At 55.6% G+C, this 15,033-nt stretch overlaps 1 protein-coding gene across 1 annotated transcript; it reads left to right on the forward strand.

The window, feature by feature from the left end:
- The first annotated feature begins 2,191 nt into the window (after positions 1–2,191).
- Positions 2,192–14,722, forward strand: LOC145340373 (malate dehydrogenase, cytoplasmic-like). Its single transcript, XM_080184830.1, has 9 exons — positions 2,192–2,277; positions 3,607–3,703; positions 6,247–6,422; positions 9,081–9,203; positions 10,424–10,600; positions 10,753–10,857; positions 11,258–11,347; positions 12,679–12,799; positions 14,614–14,722. The coding sequence occupies exons 2-9, from the start codon at positions 3,667–3,669 to the stop codon at positions 14,622–14,624; spliced, it is 840 nt and encodes a 279-aa protein (XP_080040956.1). The 5' UTR covers positions 2,192–2,277; positions 3,607–3,666; the 3' UTR covers positions 14,625–14,722.
- Positions 14,723–15,033: the final 311 nt, after the last annotated feature.

Raw genomic sequence — 15,033 nt, forward strand, 5'->3', positions numbered from 1 at the left:
AGTCGCCAGGGGGCGGTGTCTCTAGCCTCTCGTGGGCGGGACCTGTCGCCAAGGGCGGTGCCTGTTACCAGGGGCGGAAATGATTAGCATCCCCACCTCCTGTGGCGCAGCCCTGATCCCGTTGCTAGGGGGCGGAACACGTTGCCAAGCGGGGTGGGGCCTCCTCCGTTGCCAGGGGCGGACCTGATCAACCGCGCATGCCCTGTTCCGCGGCGCAGTCACGATGATGCATCTCTCCCGGGGAGCGTGTTCCCTTTCCGCGACGGTAGGGGCGGAGCCTGTTGCTAAGGGCGGTGCTGTTTAACCAGCGCGGGGCGCATGCCCTGTTCTGGAGCGCAGTTGCTAAGGGGCGGGGCCTGTTTCCAGCGGGCGGAGCCTGATGCCACGGACTGTTGCCTGGCGCCAGGGGGCGGGGCCCGGATTTGAATGCGGCGGCCGTTGGCGGGCTGACCGCCCCTCCCCCCGGAGCTGAGAGCGAGGCGGCGCAGCCATGGTGAGTGGCGCCTCAGAGCGCGGCGGAGGGGCCGAGGCCCACAGACAGCCCGGGATGCTGGGAAGGCTCACTGACAGCCCAAGGGCTGAGCTGCTCCCGCGGTGCTGCTGCTGCTCCCTGTCCCCTTTGTCTCTCCCTCTCTCCCCTCAGCCGCTCGCGCAGTCCGCCGCGGTGGGCGGGGAGCAGGCCCTCCCTCCCATTGGCTAATCCCCGTCAAACCCCGTCTGCTGACTGGCTGGTCGGCCCCCCGGAGACTGGGGCGGCGCCTCTTCTGATTGGCCGCCGGGATGGAAGGGAAGCTCTGATTGGCTGCGAAACCCCGAAATGTGATTGGCTGAGTAAAGCTGCAGTCTGATTGGCTGGGCATTACTGTCACAACATGATTGGCTGAAGAGAGGGAGGAGTAATGTGATTGGCTGAGGGGAGACATAAGCTGATTCGTTTGGGCAAGATGCAATGGGATTGGCTGGGGAACAGAGGGAGACGCAATGGGATTGGCTGAGGACCGAGGGAGACGCAATGGGATTGGCTGAGGACGGGGAGATGCCACGGGATTGGCTGGGGACGGGGAGGTGCAACGGGATTGGATGGGGACGGGGCAGATGCAACCGGATTGGCTGGGGACGGGGGAGATGCAACGGGATTGGCTGGGGACGGGGGAGATACAACGGGATTGGCTGGGGACGGGGGAGATGCAACGGGATTGGCTGGGGACGGGGGGGAGATGCAACGGGATTGGCTGGGGACGGGGGGGGAGATGCAACGGGATTGGCTGGGCCGGGGGGAGATGCAACAGGATTGGCTGGGGACGGGGGAGATGCACCGGGATTGGCTGGGACGGGGGAGATGCAACGGGATTGGCTGGGGACGGGGGAGATGCAACTGGGATTGGCTGGGGACGGGGGGGAGATGCAACGGGATTGGCTGGGACGGGGGAGATGCAACGGGATGGCTGGGGACGGGGGAGATGCAACGGGATTGGCTGGGGACGGGGGAGATGCAACGGGATTGGCTGGGGATGGGGGAGATGCAACGGGATTGGCTGGGGACGGGGGAGATGCAACGGGATTGGCTGGGGACGGGGGAGATGCAACGGGAGTTGGCTGGGGGACGGGGGAGATGCAACGGGATTGGCTGGGGACGGGGGAGATGCAACGGGATTGGCTGGGGACGGGGGAGATGCAACGGGATTGGCTGGGGACGGGGGGGAGATGCAACGGGGATTGGCTGGGGACGGGGGAGATGCAACGGGATTGGCCGGGGACAGAGGCGGGGCATTTAGCATGGCCATCAGCCTAACCCCGCCCATCTTTGGACTGTGGGAGGAAACCGGAGCGCCCGGAGGAAACCCACGCAGACACGGGGAGAATGTGCAGTCTCCACACAGACAGTGACCCGATCCGGGAATCGAACCCGGGGTCCTGGGGCTGTGAGGCAGCAGCGCTAACCCGCTGTGCGAGCCACTCTGCTACCGTGCCGGCGATGTGACAATAAGAAATCAAATCAAAAGTTGGTGAGAGTCGTAGCTGACGTGCCGAATTTCCTTAGTCTTCTGAGACTTGGTAGGGCTTTCTTAACTGTAGTGTCGGCATGGGGGGGTGGGTACCGTACCTGTTGGTGATCGTACCGCTCCAGATTATCTTACCTCTGAGGACTCATTCGCTGTTCTCCAAACCTTGTTCCCAGGCGGTGCGGTGAAGGTTGCGGTGACAGGAGCGGCTGGTCAGATCGCCTACTCCCTGCTGTACAGCATAGCCAGCGGGGAGGTGTTTGGGAGAGAGCAGGCAAGTATAGCGCAGCCCCTGGCACCTCACACCCACACAGCGTTCCCCTACCCAGAGCCACCCCCGTTCCGAGTCAACTGTTCCTTCTTAAACTTGAGAATCGATGAATTTCCTCCCCTTCCCCATCCGAATGAATAAAAAAGCCTTTTCAAACTGAATGGCAGCAGAACGGTCTCGAGGACCTCCTCTGCACCCTCTCCAAGGCCGCAACGTCCTTCCCCGAGCGCAGGACCTATTATCGGACACAGTTGTCCAGTTCAGGCCTGACAAAAATATCACCAGAACTTCCTTACTTTTGTTAATAAACCCCATGATCCCAGTCACCGACAACATGGAAAATGCTGGAAAATCTCAGCAGGGTCTGACAACCTCTGTGGAGAGAGAATAGAGTCAACGTTTCGAGTCCACATGACTCCTCATTACAGCATCTGCAGGTCTCATAGAATCCTGCAGTGCAGAAGGAGACCACTCAGCCCATCGAATCTGCACTGACAACAATCCTACACAGGCCCTATCCTCGTAACCCCACATATTTACCCTGCTATCCCCTTGACACTAAGGGGCAATTTAGCATGGCCAATCCACCTAACCTGCACATCTTTGGACACTAAGGGCAATTTAGCATGGCCAATCCACCTAACCTGCACATCTTTGGACACTAAGGGGCAATTTAGCATGGCCAATCCCACCTAACCTGCACATCTTTGGACACTAAGGGGCAATTTAGCATGGCCAATCCACCTAACCTACACATCTTTGGACACTAAGGGCAATTTAGCATGGCCAATCCACCTAACCTGCACATCTTTGGACACTAAGGGGCAATTTAGCATGGCCAATCCACCTAACCTGCACATCTTTGGACACTAAAGGGGCAATTTAGCATGGCCAATCCACCTAAACTGCACATCTTTGGACACTAAGGGGCAATTTAGCATGGCCAATCCCCCTAACCTGCACATCTTTCGGACTGTGGGAGGGAACCCACGCAGACACGGGAGAACGTGCAGACTCCACACAGACAGTGACCCAGGCTGAGAATCAAACCCGGGTCCTTGGTGCTGTGAGGCAGTGACGCTAACCCACCGTGTTACCCCGAAAGTGTAAATTGCCTTTAACCCAGGATCCCACTGATCTTTTTTTTGTTCTTGACTCACCCTGCCTTTAACAATTTGTATACACGCTCCCCCACCCCGCCACACCTGCACCCCCCCCCGAACCGTTACCCCCACCCCTCCCTCCTGTATCAGACGATGCTGTTTAATTTTGATGCCCCCCCCCCCTCTTCAGTCGTCCTGCCCTAACAATTCGCTGCTGTTGTCCTTGCAGCCTGTGACTCTGGCCCTGACGGACGTTCCCCCGCTGCTGGGTGTGCTGAACGGGGTGGCGATGGAGCTCCAGGACTGCAGCTTCCAGCTCCTCCGAGGTAAAGGGCGGCACGCGAGAGAAACTCCACATCGGTTCGAAGCAACATTAAACGTTCGCTGACACCGGGGGTTTTAGAGTCACGGAGCACAGGAAACAGGCCCGTCGACCCATCCACTCCATGGTGCCCACCCAGTTACAATTGCCCGCGTTTGGCCCATATCCCTCTAACCCTTATAGTTCTACTCACCGTATATATATATATACTTCTACTTATAGAACATAGAAAAACTACAGCACAAACAGGCCCTTCGGCCCACAAGTTACACCAATGATATCCCTACCTACCTACCATCCCTACCTACTATTCCTACCTACCCGGCCTATCTATAACCCTCAATCCCATTAAATCCCATGTACTCATCCAGAAGTCTCTTAAAAGACCCCAGCGAGTTCGCCTCCACCGAGGGCAGCCGATTCCACTCACTCACCACCCTCTGAGTGAGAAAACTTACCCCTGACATCTCCTCTGTACCTGCTCCCCAGCACCTTAAACCTGTGTCCCTCTCGTAGCGACCATTTCAGCCCTGGGGAAATAGCCTCTGAGAATCCACCCGATCTATACCTCTCAACATCTTATAAACCTCTATCAGGTCGGCCTCTCATCCTTCGTCTCTCCAGGGAGAAGAGACCGAGCTCCCTCAACCTATCCTCATAAGGCATGCCTCCCAATCCAGGCAACATCCTTGTAAATCTCCTCGCTCTCAATAGCTTCCACATCCTTCCTGTAATGAGGTGACCAGAACTAAGCACAAATACTTATCCAAATGTTTTTTAAATGTTGCTGTTTTACCCGCCTTAACTCTGGCACCTCATTCCATACACACACCACCCACTGAGTGATAAAGTTTTGGGGGGGTGGGGGTGGGGGGGGGGGGGGGGTGCGATGGCCTAGTGCTGTTATCGCTAGACTGTTAATGCAGAAACTCAGCTAATGTTCTGGGGGACCCGGGTTCGAATCCCACCACGGCGGAATTTGAATTCAATAAAAAATACTCATCCTTTAGGGAAGGAAATCTGCCGTCCTTACCCCAGTCTGGCCTACATGTGACTCCAGAGCCACAGCAATGGGGTTGACTCTCAACTGCCCCTCCAAGGGGCAACTAGGGATGGGCAATAGATGCTGGCCCAGCCCGCGACACCCGTGTCCCACAGATGAATAAGTTGTCCCTCAGGTCCCTTTCAAATCCCTCCCCTCTCACCTGAAACCCTACACCCTCTAGTTTCAGTTGACCTACCGTTGGAAAAAGACTCAGTGCGCTTACCCTATCTCTGACCTCGTGATTTTACACTCCTCACTCAGGTCACCCCCTCATTCTCCTACATTCCGGCACTCCAGTTTCCTCCCACGCGCTGGTTAGATGCTAAATTCTCCCCTCGTGTAACCTGAACAGGCGCAGGAGCGTGGCAACTAGGGGATTTTCACAGTTACTTCATTGCAGTGTTAATGTAAGCCTACTTGTGACAATCATAATGTCCTTCAGACACAGGTTCGATTCCCGGCTCGGGTCACTGTCTGTGCAGAGTCTGCACATTCTCCCCATGTCTGCGTGGGTTTCCTCCCACAGTCCGAAAGACCTGCGGGTTAGGGTGCTAAATTCTCCCTCAGTGTAACCCGAACAGGAGTGTGGCGACTGGGGGGATTTCACAGTAACTTCATTGCAGTGTTAATGTAAGCCTTACTTGTGACACTAATAAATAAACTTTAAGAATGATTAGGATTAGAATCGTGAGGTGGAATCCCAGTAGGAAGTCTCAGGTTAAAGTCCAACAGGTTTATTTGGAATCAGGAGCTTTCGGAGCGCTGCTCCTTCATCAGGTGAGTGGGGGAGAAAGGTTTCACAAACAGGGTATATGTAGGCAGAGACATAATACGTTTCCCTACAGGTAATCAAGTCTTTACAGTGACAGACGGTACGAATGGACTTTAACCTGGGGTTGTGAGACTTCTTAGAATCCGGACAGTGCAGAAGGAGACCATTCGGCCCATCGAGTCTGCACCGACCACAATCCCACCCAGCCCCTATCCCCGTAACCCCTCATATTTACCCTACTAATCCTCCTGACGCTAAGGTTAATTGTAGCACGGCCAATCAACCTAACCCACACATCTTTGGACTGTGGGAGGAAACTGGAGCACCCGAGGAAACCCACGCAGACACGGGGAGGAATGTGCAGACTCCACACGGACAGTGATCAAACCGGGATTCGAACCCGGATCCCTGGCGCTGTGAGGCGGCAGTGCTAACCCACCGTGACACCCAGCCGCCCGCCCGAATCCAACCCTGGCATCCAACACCAGCATCTCCACATCATCATAGCGTGCCGACAGTGAGGTACAGTTTGCCTTTGACCAGCACAGATGCGACGGGCCGAAGGGTCTTTATCTGTGTTGTAGACCACTGTGACTTGAAAGACGTTAGTGGAGTTCTCCCCGGGGTTCTACCCCACACAAACATTGCTTTTCAGAATACAACCCTCGCACTCGCGCCGTTGGTTGTTTTACGAGTGTTATGTTGAACGGACCTGCCTTTCTCTCTGTAGGAGTCACTGTGACGGATCTTGAGGAGGTGGCCTTCAGGGATGTGGATGTAGCTGTGTTGCTCGGAGCAGTGCCCAGCAGGGAGGGCACGGACAGCAGTGACACCTTCAGAGCAAACATTCGGATGTTCAGGTCTCAGGGACAGGCCCTGGACACATACGCCAAGAAGACAGTCAAGGTAAGGGACTCCGATTCCTCCCTCCTTCCCCCGCTGTACCCGGCCACTTCCTTTCTGGAGTTTAACAGTGCGGCACTCCCTCAGCACTGACCCTCTGACAGTGCGGCACTCCCTCAGCACTGACCCTCTGACAGTGCGGCACTCCCTCAGCACTGACCCTCTGACAGTGCGGCACTCCCTCAGCACTGACCCTCTGACAGTGCGGCACTCCCTCAGCACTGACCCTCTGACAGTGCGGCGCTCCCTCAGCACTGACCCTCTGACAGTGCGGCGCTCCCTCAGCACTGACCCTCTGACAGTGCGGCGCTCCCTCAGCACTGACCCTCTGACAGTGCGGCGCTCCCTCAGCACTGACCCTCTGACAGTGCGGCGCTCCCTCAGCACTGACCCTCTGACAGTGCGGCGCTCCCTCAGCACTGACCCTCTGACAGTGCGGCGCTCCCTCAGCACTGACCCTCTGACAGTGCGGCGCTCCCTCAGCACTGACCCTCTGACAGTGCGGCGCTCCCTCAGTACTGACCCTCTGACAGTGCGGCGCTCCCTCTGCACTGACCCTCTGACAGTGCGGCACTCCCTCAGCACCGACCCTCTGACAGTGCGGCACTCCCTCAGCACCGACCCTCTGACAGTGCGGCACTCCCTCAGCACCGACCCTCTGACAGTGCGGCACTCCCTCAGCACCGACCCTCTGACAGTGCGGCACTCCCTCTGCACTGACAGTGGAAGATTTAAATCTACTTTAGCTTTCTCAGTGTGTGAGCTCTGTATTGTTGATGCAGATCATGAGCTGCCTGGATTTGTCGAATTAATTTTGATTGCGAACAAAGACTCACCTCAAACTCAGATAGAATAGGACCCCCTACCTGAGTATCAGTAATACTCACCCAGGCGTTTCTGTAGGTCGAAAGCAAGGAGGTGATACTGAACCCTGCTGTTTTTGAATGGACCTACCTCACATTAAGCTGATCTTTCGCTACACCCTCGCTGTGACTGTAACACTACATTCTGCACCCTCTCCTTTCCTTCTCTATGAACGGTATGCTTTGTATAGCGCACAAGAAACAATACTTTTCACTGTATCCCAGTACATGTGACAATAATAAATCAAATCAAATTGTTCCAGACACTCACCACCCTCTGTGTGAAACAATTGCCCCTCTGGTCCCTTTTGTATCTCTCCCCTCTCACCTTAAACCCTCTAGTTTTAGACTCCCCTCCCTTTGGGGAAAAGATATTGACTATCTAGCTGATCTGTGCCCCTCATTATTTTATAGAAAACTTAAGAACCCAGTGAATAGGGGATTAAGGCTCTTTTAGCGAGAGAGCAAGAGATCAGTGGGCCGAATGGCCTCTCCCTGGGCTGAAACATCATTGTTACCGAGTCAGAAGAGGCCATTCAGCCCATCAGCTGCATGCTAGCTCTCTCTACGCCACTGGTCAGCCAGTGGGGAGGTGTTTGGGAGAGAGAGCGGGCAATTATAATGCAGCCCACGGCACCTCACACCCCCAGATCCTTCCGGAACACGCAGCTATCCCCATTCCTACTCAGTCGTTCATTCCTGCATTCGGGATCGATGGAATTTTAATTCTTCCCCTCTCTCTGTCTTTCCCACCCAACCAACCAACCAACACATCCACCAACCAACCAATTCCACGTGTGTCAACCAAAGAACATAAGAACATAAGAACATAAGAAATAGGAGCAGGAGTAGGCCATCTGGCCCTTCGAGCCTGCCCCACCATTCAATAAGATCATGGCTGATCTGTCGCTGCTCAGTTCCACTTTCCCGCCCTCTCCCCATAACCCTTAATCCCTCGCTTATCAAAAACCCATCAACCCGCGTCTTAAAAATATTTAGCGAGGCAGCCTCCACCACTTCAACGGGCAGAGAATTCCAGAGATTCACCACCCTTTGAGTGAAGAAGTTCCTCCTCAACTCCGTTCTGAACCGCCCCCCCTTTATCTTGAGGCTGTGCCCCCTAGTCCTACTGTCTTTTTTGAGCGGGAAGAGTCTTTCCACCTCTATCCTATCCATCCCATTCATCATCTTATACGTCTCAATGAGATCTCCCCTCATTCTTCTAAACTCTAACGAGTACAAGCCTAGTTTATTCAGCCTCTCCTCATAGCTCAACCCCCTCAACTCCGGTATCAGCCTAGTAAACCTCCTCTGCACTCCCTCCAGGGCCAAAATATCCTTGCGCAGGTGCGGCGCCCAAAACTGCACACAGTACTCCAGCTGCGGCCTCACCAATGCCCTATACAGCTGCAGCAAGACCTCCCTACACTTCTTGTCTTCATTCCTGGGACATGGGTGTCGCTGGCTGTTCCAGCATTTATTACCCATCCCTAGTTGCCCCTTGGAGGGGCAGTTGAGAGTCAGTCTCATTGGCTGTGGCTCTGGGAGTCACATGTAGGCGAGACCGGGGTAAGGACGGCAGATTTCCTTCCCTAAAGGGAACCGGATGGGTTTTTCCCACAATGGGTCATCAGTAGATTCTTAATCCCAGATATTTTTTATTGAATTCAAATTCCACCGTCTGCCGTGGTGGGATTCGAACCCCCAGAACATTGGCTGAGTTTCTGGTTTAACAGCCCAGTGATAATCCCACTCGGCCATCGCCTCCCCATCTCATTCTCTGTCTCTTGTTGCTCAGGTTCTCGTGGTGGGCAGCCCAGCCAACACCAACTGCCTTGTCGCCATGACGGCCGCACCCTCTATCCCCTGGGAGAACTTCTCCTGCCTGACCCTGCTGGCTCAGAACCAGGCACAGGCCCAGGTAGGTGCCAGGAGACACACGAGGACGCAACAGCCCCACCCTTTCACCGAAACCCCCCCCCAAGGTCACATGTGCTCACGTACCCCTCCCCCAGGGAGATGCTTAACACCAGTCGGGGAGCGAGGCCACCCCAGGAGATATCGGGACAGGGGACCGAAAGGTCAATTTTAAGGAGCGTCTTAGAGACAGAGAGAGAGGGAGACAGAGAGAAAGAGGGAGGGAGAGAGGGAGAGAGGTTGAGGGAGGGAGACAGGCAGACAGATAGAGAGAGGGAAAGGCAGAAAGGTTTAAAGAGAGAATTCCAGAGCTAGGGGCCCCTCCAGGCAGTGAAGGCATGGCCTCCAATGGCGGAGCAATGGAAAAGTAATCAGAATTGGAGGGGCGCAGAGATCACCTGAGGAGTATCGGGGCTGGAGAGTTTGGGGAGGAGGGTTTAAGGGGCAGGGGCAAGTTACAGAGATAGGGAGGGGGTGTAGGGGCTTTGTGGGGGGGGGGTACAGAGATAGGGAGGGAGTGTAGCGGCTTTGTGGGGGGGTTACAGAGATAGGGAGGGGGTGTCGGGGCTTTGTGGGGAGGGGTACAGAGATAGGGAGGGAGTGTAGCGGCTTTGTGGGGGGGGTACAGAGATAGGGAGGGGGTGTAGGGGCTTGGGGGGGGTTACAGAGATAGGGAGGGGGTGTAGGGGCTTTGTGGGGGGGTTACAGAGATAGGGAGGGGGTGTAGGGGCTTGGGGGGGGGGTTACAGAGATAGGGAGGGGGTGTAGGGGCTTTGTGGGGGGGGTACAGAGATAGGGAGGGGGTGTAGGGGCTTGGGGGGGTTACAGAGATAGGGAGGGAGTGTAGGGGCTTTGTTGGGGGGGTACAGAGATAGGGAGGGAGTGTAGGGGCTTGGGGGGGTTACAGAGATAGGGAGGGGGTGTAGGGGCTTTGTGGGGGGGGTACAGAGATAGGGAGGGAGTGTAGGGGCTTTGTTGGGGGGGGTACAGAGATAGGGAGGGAGTGTAGGGGCTTTGTTGGGGGGGGTACAGAGATAGGGAGGGAGTGTAGGGGCTTTGTGGGGGGGGTACAGAGATAGGGAGGGAGTGTAGGGGCTTGGGGGGGGTTACAGAGATAGGGAGGGTGAGTTCTGGCGGGGGGGGACACTGGGTGTATAATCCACGTTCCCCCTCCACCCCCCGCAGGCTAATTGCTGACGGTATTTGCTCTTTCTCTCGGTACAGCTCGCCCACAGGCTGGGGACCGGCCCCGGATCCATCCGGAACGTCATCGTCTGGGGCAGCCAGTCCGGCACGCGGTACCCCGACACGGAGCACGCCTCAGTCACGCACGGCTCCCTCCGAGGGAACCTTCGCCAGGCCTCGGAGGGCGGCCTGCTACTGCCCGGAGACGCCAACATGGTGAGAACACCGTTCCCCTCTACCTCCCCCGTCCCTGTGCCCGATTCCGTGTCGGGGGAGGGTGGGGGAGTCCCCCCACAATGGGGTGGGGGTGGGTGGTCTCTCCGCACTCCTGGTGTTAGCCACATCTCTCCCTCTCTCTGTCTCCTCAGCATCAAGGGACCACCCTGACGGAGATGACCAGACCCTCTGGTGCCATGACCGTCGCCAGTGCCATCTGTGACCACCTGCGGGCGCTGTGGTCTGGGACGCAGGAGGTACGTTGGCTGAGGGGTCACACTGTGGGTGGGGTGGGGGGGGGAACAAAGCAGGGAGGGGCGCTGCGAGCTGGCGCACTGGTAGTCTCGCGCGTTGCTCTGACGCTGATCTTAAAGGAAGTGGAAGGCAGGCTGTGTAATCGAGATGGAATCCCTCATCATAGAAACACAACAGGAGGAGGCCATTCAGCCCGTCTGGTCTGCGCTGACTCCCTGACAGAGCAACCCACCAACTGCACTCCATCCCCATGCATTTACTCACCAATCCACCTAACCTCCACATCTTTGGACACTAAGGGGCAATTTAGCATGGCCAATCCACCTAACCTACACATCTTTGGACTGTGGGAGGAAACCGGGGCACAATTGCTCATGAACGCTGTCTCATTGTCCTTCACAGGGTGAGCTGGTGTCGATGGGTGTCATCTCCAACGGAAACAGCTACGGGATCCCTGAACACCTCATCTACTCATTTCCAGTCACTGTACAGGTACGTTCACAGCTCAGTTCAGACTGGGTGAGCCTTGATCAACGGGTCATGCCAAGGTTGGAGGTTCAAACCCCACTCCAAAAGATTTCAGCTCCAAAAACCAGTCCCGCACTCCCAATACTAGTTGAGGGTCAGTGCTGAGGGAGCGCCGCACTGTCAGAGGGTCAGTGCTGAGGGAGTGCCGCACTGTCAGAGGGTCAGTGCTGAGGGAGCGCCGCACTGTCAGAGGGTCAGTGCTGAGGGAGCACCGCACTGTCAGAGGGTCAGTGCTGAGGGAGCGCCGCACTGTCAGAGGGTCAGTGCTGAGGGAGCGCTGCACTGTCAGAGGGTCAGTGCTGAGGGAGTGCCGCACTGTCAGAGGGTCAGTGCTGAGGGAGTGCCGCACTGTCAGAGGGTTAGTGCTGAGGGAGTGCCGCACTGTCAGAGGGTCAGTGCTGAGGGAGTGCCGCACTGTCAGAGGGTTAGTGCTGAGGGAGTGCCGCACTGTCAGAGGGTCAGTGCTGAGGGAGTGCCGCACTGTCAGAGGGTTAGTGCTGAGGGAGTGCCGCACTGTCAGAGGGTCAGTGCTGAGGGAGCGCCGCACTGTCAGAGGGTCAGTGCTGAGGGAGTGCCGCACTGTCAGAGGGTCAGTGCTGAGGGAGTGCCGCACATGCTAAATTGTCCCTTAGTGTACCTGAACAGGCGCCGGAGTGTGGGCGACTCGGGGAATTTCACAATAACTTCATAGGACTAGGGGGCACAGCCTCAAGATAAAGGGGGTGCGGTTTAGAACGGAGTTGAGGAGGAACTTCTTCACTCAAAGGGTGGTGAATCTCTGGAATTCTCTGCCCGTTGAAGTGGTGGAGGCTGCCTCTCTAAATATTTTTAAGAAGCGGGTTGATGGGTTCTTGATAAGAGAGGGGATTAAGGGTTATGGGGAGAGGGCGGGAAAGTGGAACTGAGCCACGACAGATCAGCCATGATCTTATTGAATGGCGGGGCAGGCTCGAAGGGCTGGATGGCCCTACTCCTGCTCCTATTTCTTATGTTCTTATGTTCATCACAGTGTTAATGTAAGCATTACTTGTGACACTGATAAATAAATTTTAATGCTAAATAGTTGTTGTGTACAACTAGAAATGCAGATTAGCCCCGAGTGTCCTGTTGGGAAGAGTAAAAGCGCAGGCTAACATTTTACTCCCTTCCCTGTGGGCGGCATCTGCCCAGTCTGGCAATGGAGTGTGTACTGGAGTACGAGGGGACAGTATGGGGAGAATTTAACCCTCGTCCAATGTCAGCAAGGCCCCCTGCATGTACCGTCCTCAGCGCTCACCAATTCCTTCTGTTTCCAGGAGGGAAGCTGGCACATTGTGCCTGGCCTGCGGGTCTCCGAGGTATCCCAGCGGTGGATGGCCCAGTCTGCCCAGGAGCTGGTCGCAGAGCGGGAGAAAGCACTGAGAGCGCTGGCAAAGAGTAAGTACGTTAAACCGAGGCAAAACTCCCTTGACGCTGTCCCCTATCAAACACTCCTAGGATAGGTACCGTACAGGGTTAGATACAGAGTAAAGCTCCCTCTACACTGTCCCCCCCATCAAACACTCCCAGGACAGGTACAGCACGGGGTTAGATACAGAGTAAAGCTCCCTCTACACTGTCCCCCCATCAAACACTCCCAGGACAGGGACAGCACGGGGTTAGATACAGAGTAAAGCTCTCTCTACACTGTCCCCCATCAAACACTCCCAGGACAGGTACAGCACGGGGTTAGATACAGAGTAAAGCTCCCTCTACACTGTCCCCCCATCAAACACTCCCAGGACAGGTACAGCACGGGGTTAGATACAGAGTAAAGCTCCCTCTACACTGTCCCCCATCAAACACTCCCAGGACAGGTACAGCACGGGGTTAGATACAGAGTAAAGCTCCCTCTACACTGTCCCCCCATCAAACACTCCCAGGACAGGTACAGCACGGGGTTAGATACAGAGTAAAGCTCCCTCTACACTGTCCCCCCATCAAACACTCCCAGGACAGGGACAGCACAGGGTTAGATACAGAGTAAAGCTCCCTCTACACTGTCCCCCCATCAAACACTCCCAGGACAGGTACAGCACGGGGTTAGATCCAGAGTAAAGCTCCCTCTACACTGTCCCCCCATCAAACACTCCCAGGACAGGTACAGCACGGGGTTAGATACAGAGTAAAGCTCCCTCTACACTGTCCCCCCATCAAACACTCCCAGGACAGGGACAGCACGGGGTTAGATACAGAGTAAAGCTCCCTCTACACTGTCCCCCCATCAAACACTCCCAGGACAGGTACAGCACGGGGATTAGATACAGAGTAAAGCTCCCTCTACACTGTCCCCCCATCAAACACTCCCAGGACAGGTACAGCACGGGGTTAGATACAGAGTAAAGCTCCCTCTACACTGTCCCCCCATCAAACACTCCCAGGACAGGGACAGCATGGGGTTAGATACGGAGTAAAGCTCCCTCTACACTGTCCCCCCATCAAACACTCCCAGGACAGGTACAGCACGGGGTTAGATACAGAGTAAAGCTCCCTCTACACTGTCCCCCCATCAAACACTCCCAGGACAGGTACAGCACGGGGTTAGATACAGAGTAAAGCTCCCTCTACACTGTCCCCCCATCAAACACACCCAGGACAGGTACAGCACGGGGTTAGATACAGAGTAAAGCTCCCTCTACACTGTCCCCCCATCAAACACTCCCAGGACAGGTACAGCACGGGGTTAGATACAGAGTAAAGCTCCCTCTACACTGTCCCCACCATCAAACACTCCCAGGACAGGTACAGCGCAGGGTTAGATACAGAGTAAAGCTCCCTCTACACTGTCCCCCCATCAAACACTCCCAGGACAGGTACAGCACGGGGTTAGATACAGAGTAAAGCTCCCTCTACACTGTCCCCCCATCAAACACTCCCAGGACAGGTTCAGCACGGGGTTAGATACAGAGTAAAGCTCCAGTGTAGAGGGAGTTTTGCACTGTACCTAACCCCATTATTTTAAACGGTGTCCCCAGTTCCTTGTTCTCCCAGAAGTGGAAACGTTCCCTCCTAATTCACCCTGTCAACAAACCCACTTAAAATCTGAAAGCGTTCGATCATAAAGCCAAAATAACGGACTTTTCACTGCATCGCAATACACGCGACGATAATAAATCGAATCAAAGTCCAGTTTATAAACTGCAGAGAGCATGCTTTTTAAAAAGTGTTCTTAAAGGTACAGCATCTTCACGCTGTCCTCTCTCTCTGTCCAGGTAACCTCTGAGAGTCGTCAACTGTGGCCAGCTGGGAGCGAGCCGGGGGATCGGAGATACAGAGAGCAGTCTGGAGGATGGTGTGACAATCTTCTCCAACACTCTCCCCCCCGCCCCCCCCACCCCCAGTGTCCCCCCAACTCCCTCCCTGACCAATACACAGCATTGGCCACATTTCCTGTTTCCGGAACATTCCATTACAGACGGCCAGAATATGCCCCTCGACTGTGGGGTCGTTCTTCAGATACAGGAGCAGAATTAGGCCATCGAGTCTGCTCCGCCACGGCTGATGAGTCTCTCGACCCCATTCTCCCGCCTTTTCCCTGTAACCTTTGACCCCCTCACCAATCGGGACCCTATCTATCTCTGTCTCCGATACACTCAGTGACCCGGCCTCCTCTGTGGCAACGAGTTCCACAG

Source organism: Carcharhinus amblyrhynchos, unplaced genomic scaffold (genome assembly GCF_965287045.1).
Source record: "Carcharhinus amblyrhynchos unplaced genomic scaffold, sCarAmb.v2.hapA scaffold_962, whole genome shotgun sequence".
Taxonomy (NCBI): Eukaryota; Metazoa; Chordata; class Chondrichthyes; order Carcharhiniformes; family Carcharhinidae; genus Carcharhinus; species Carcharhinus amblyrhynchos.

Coding starts and splice junctions, on each gene's coding strand:
- LOC145340373 (XM_080184830.1), top strand. CDS start 3,667: ATGGAGCTCCAGGACTGCAGCTTCCAGCTCCTCCGAG. Junction 6,423..9,080: donor ACGCCAAGAAGACAGTCAAG/GTAAGGGACTCC, acceptor CTTGTTGCTCAG/GTTCTCGTGGTGGGCAGCCC. Junction 11,348..12,678: donor CATTTCCAGTCACTGTACAG/GTACGTTCACAG, acceptor TTCTGTTTCCAG/GAGGGAAGCTGGCACATTGT.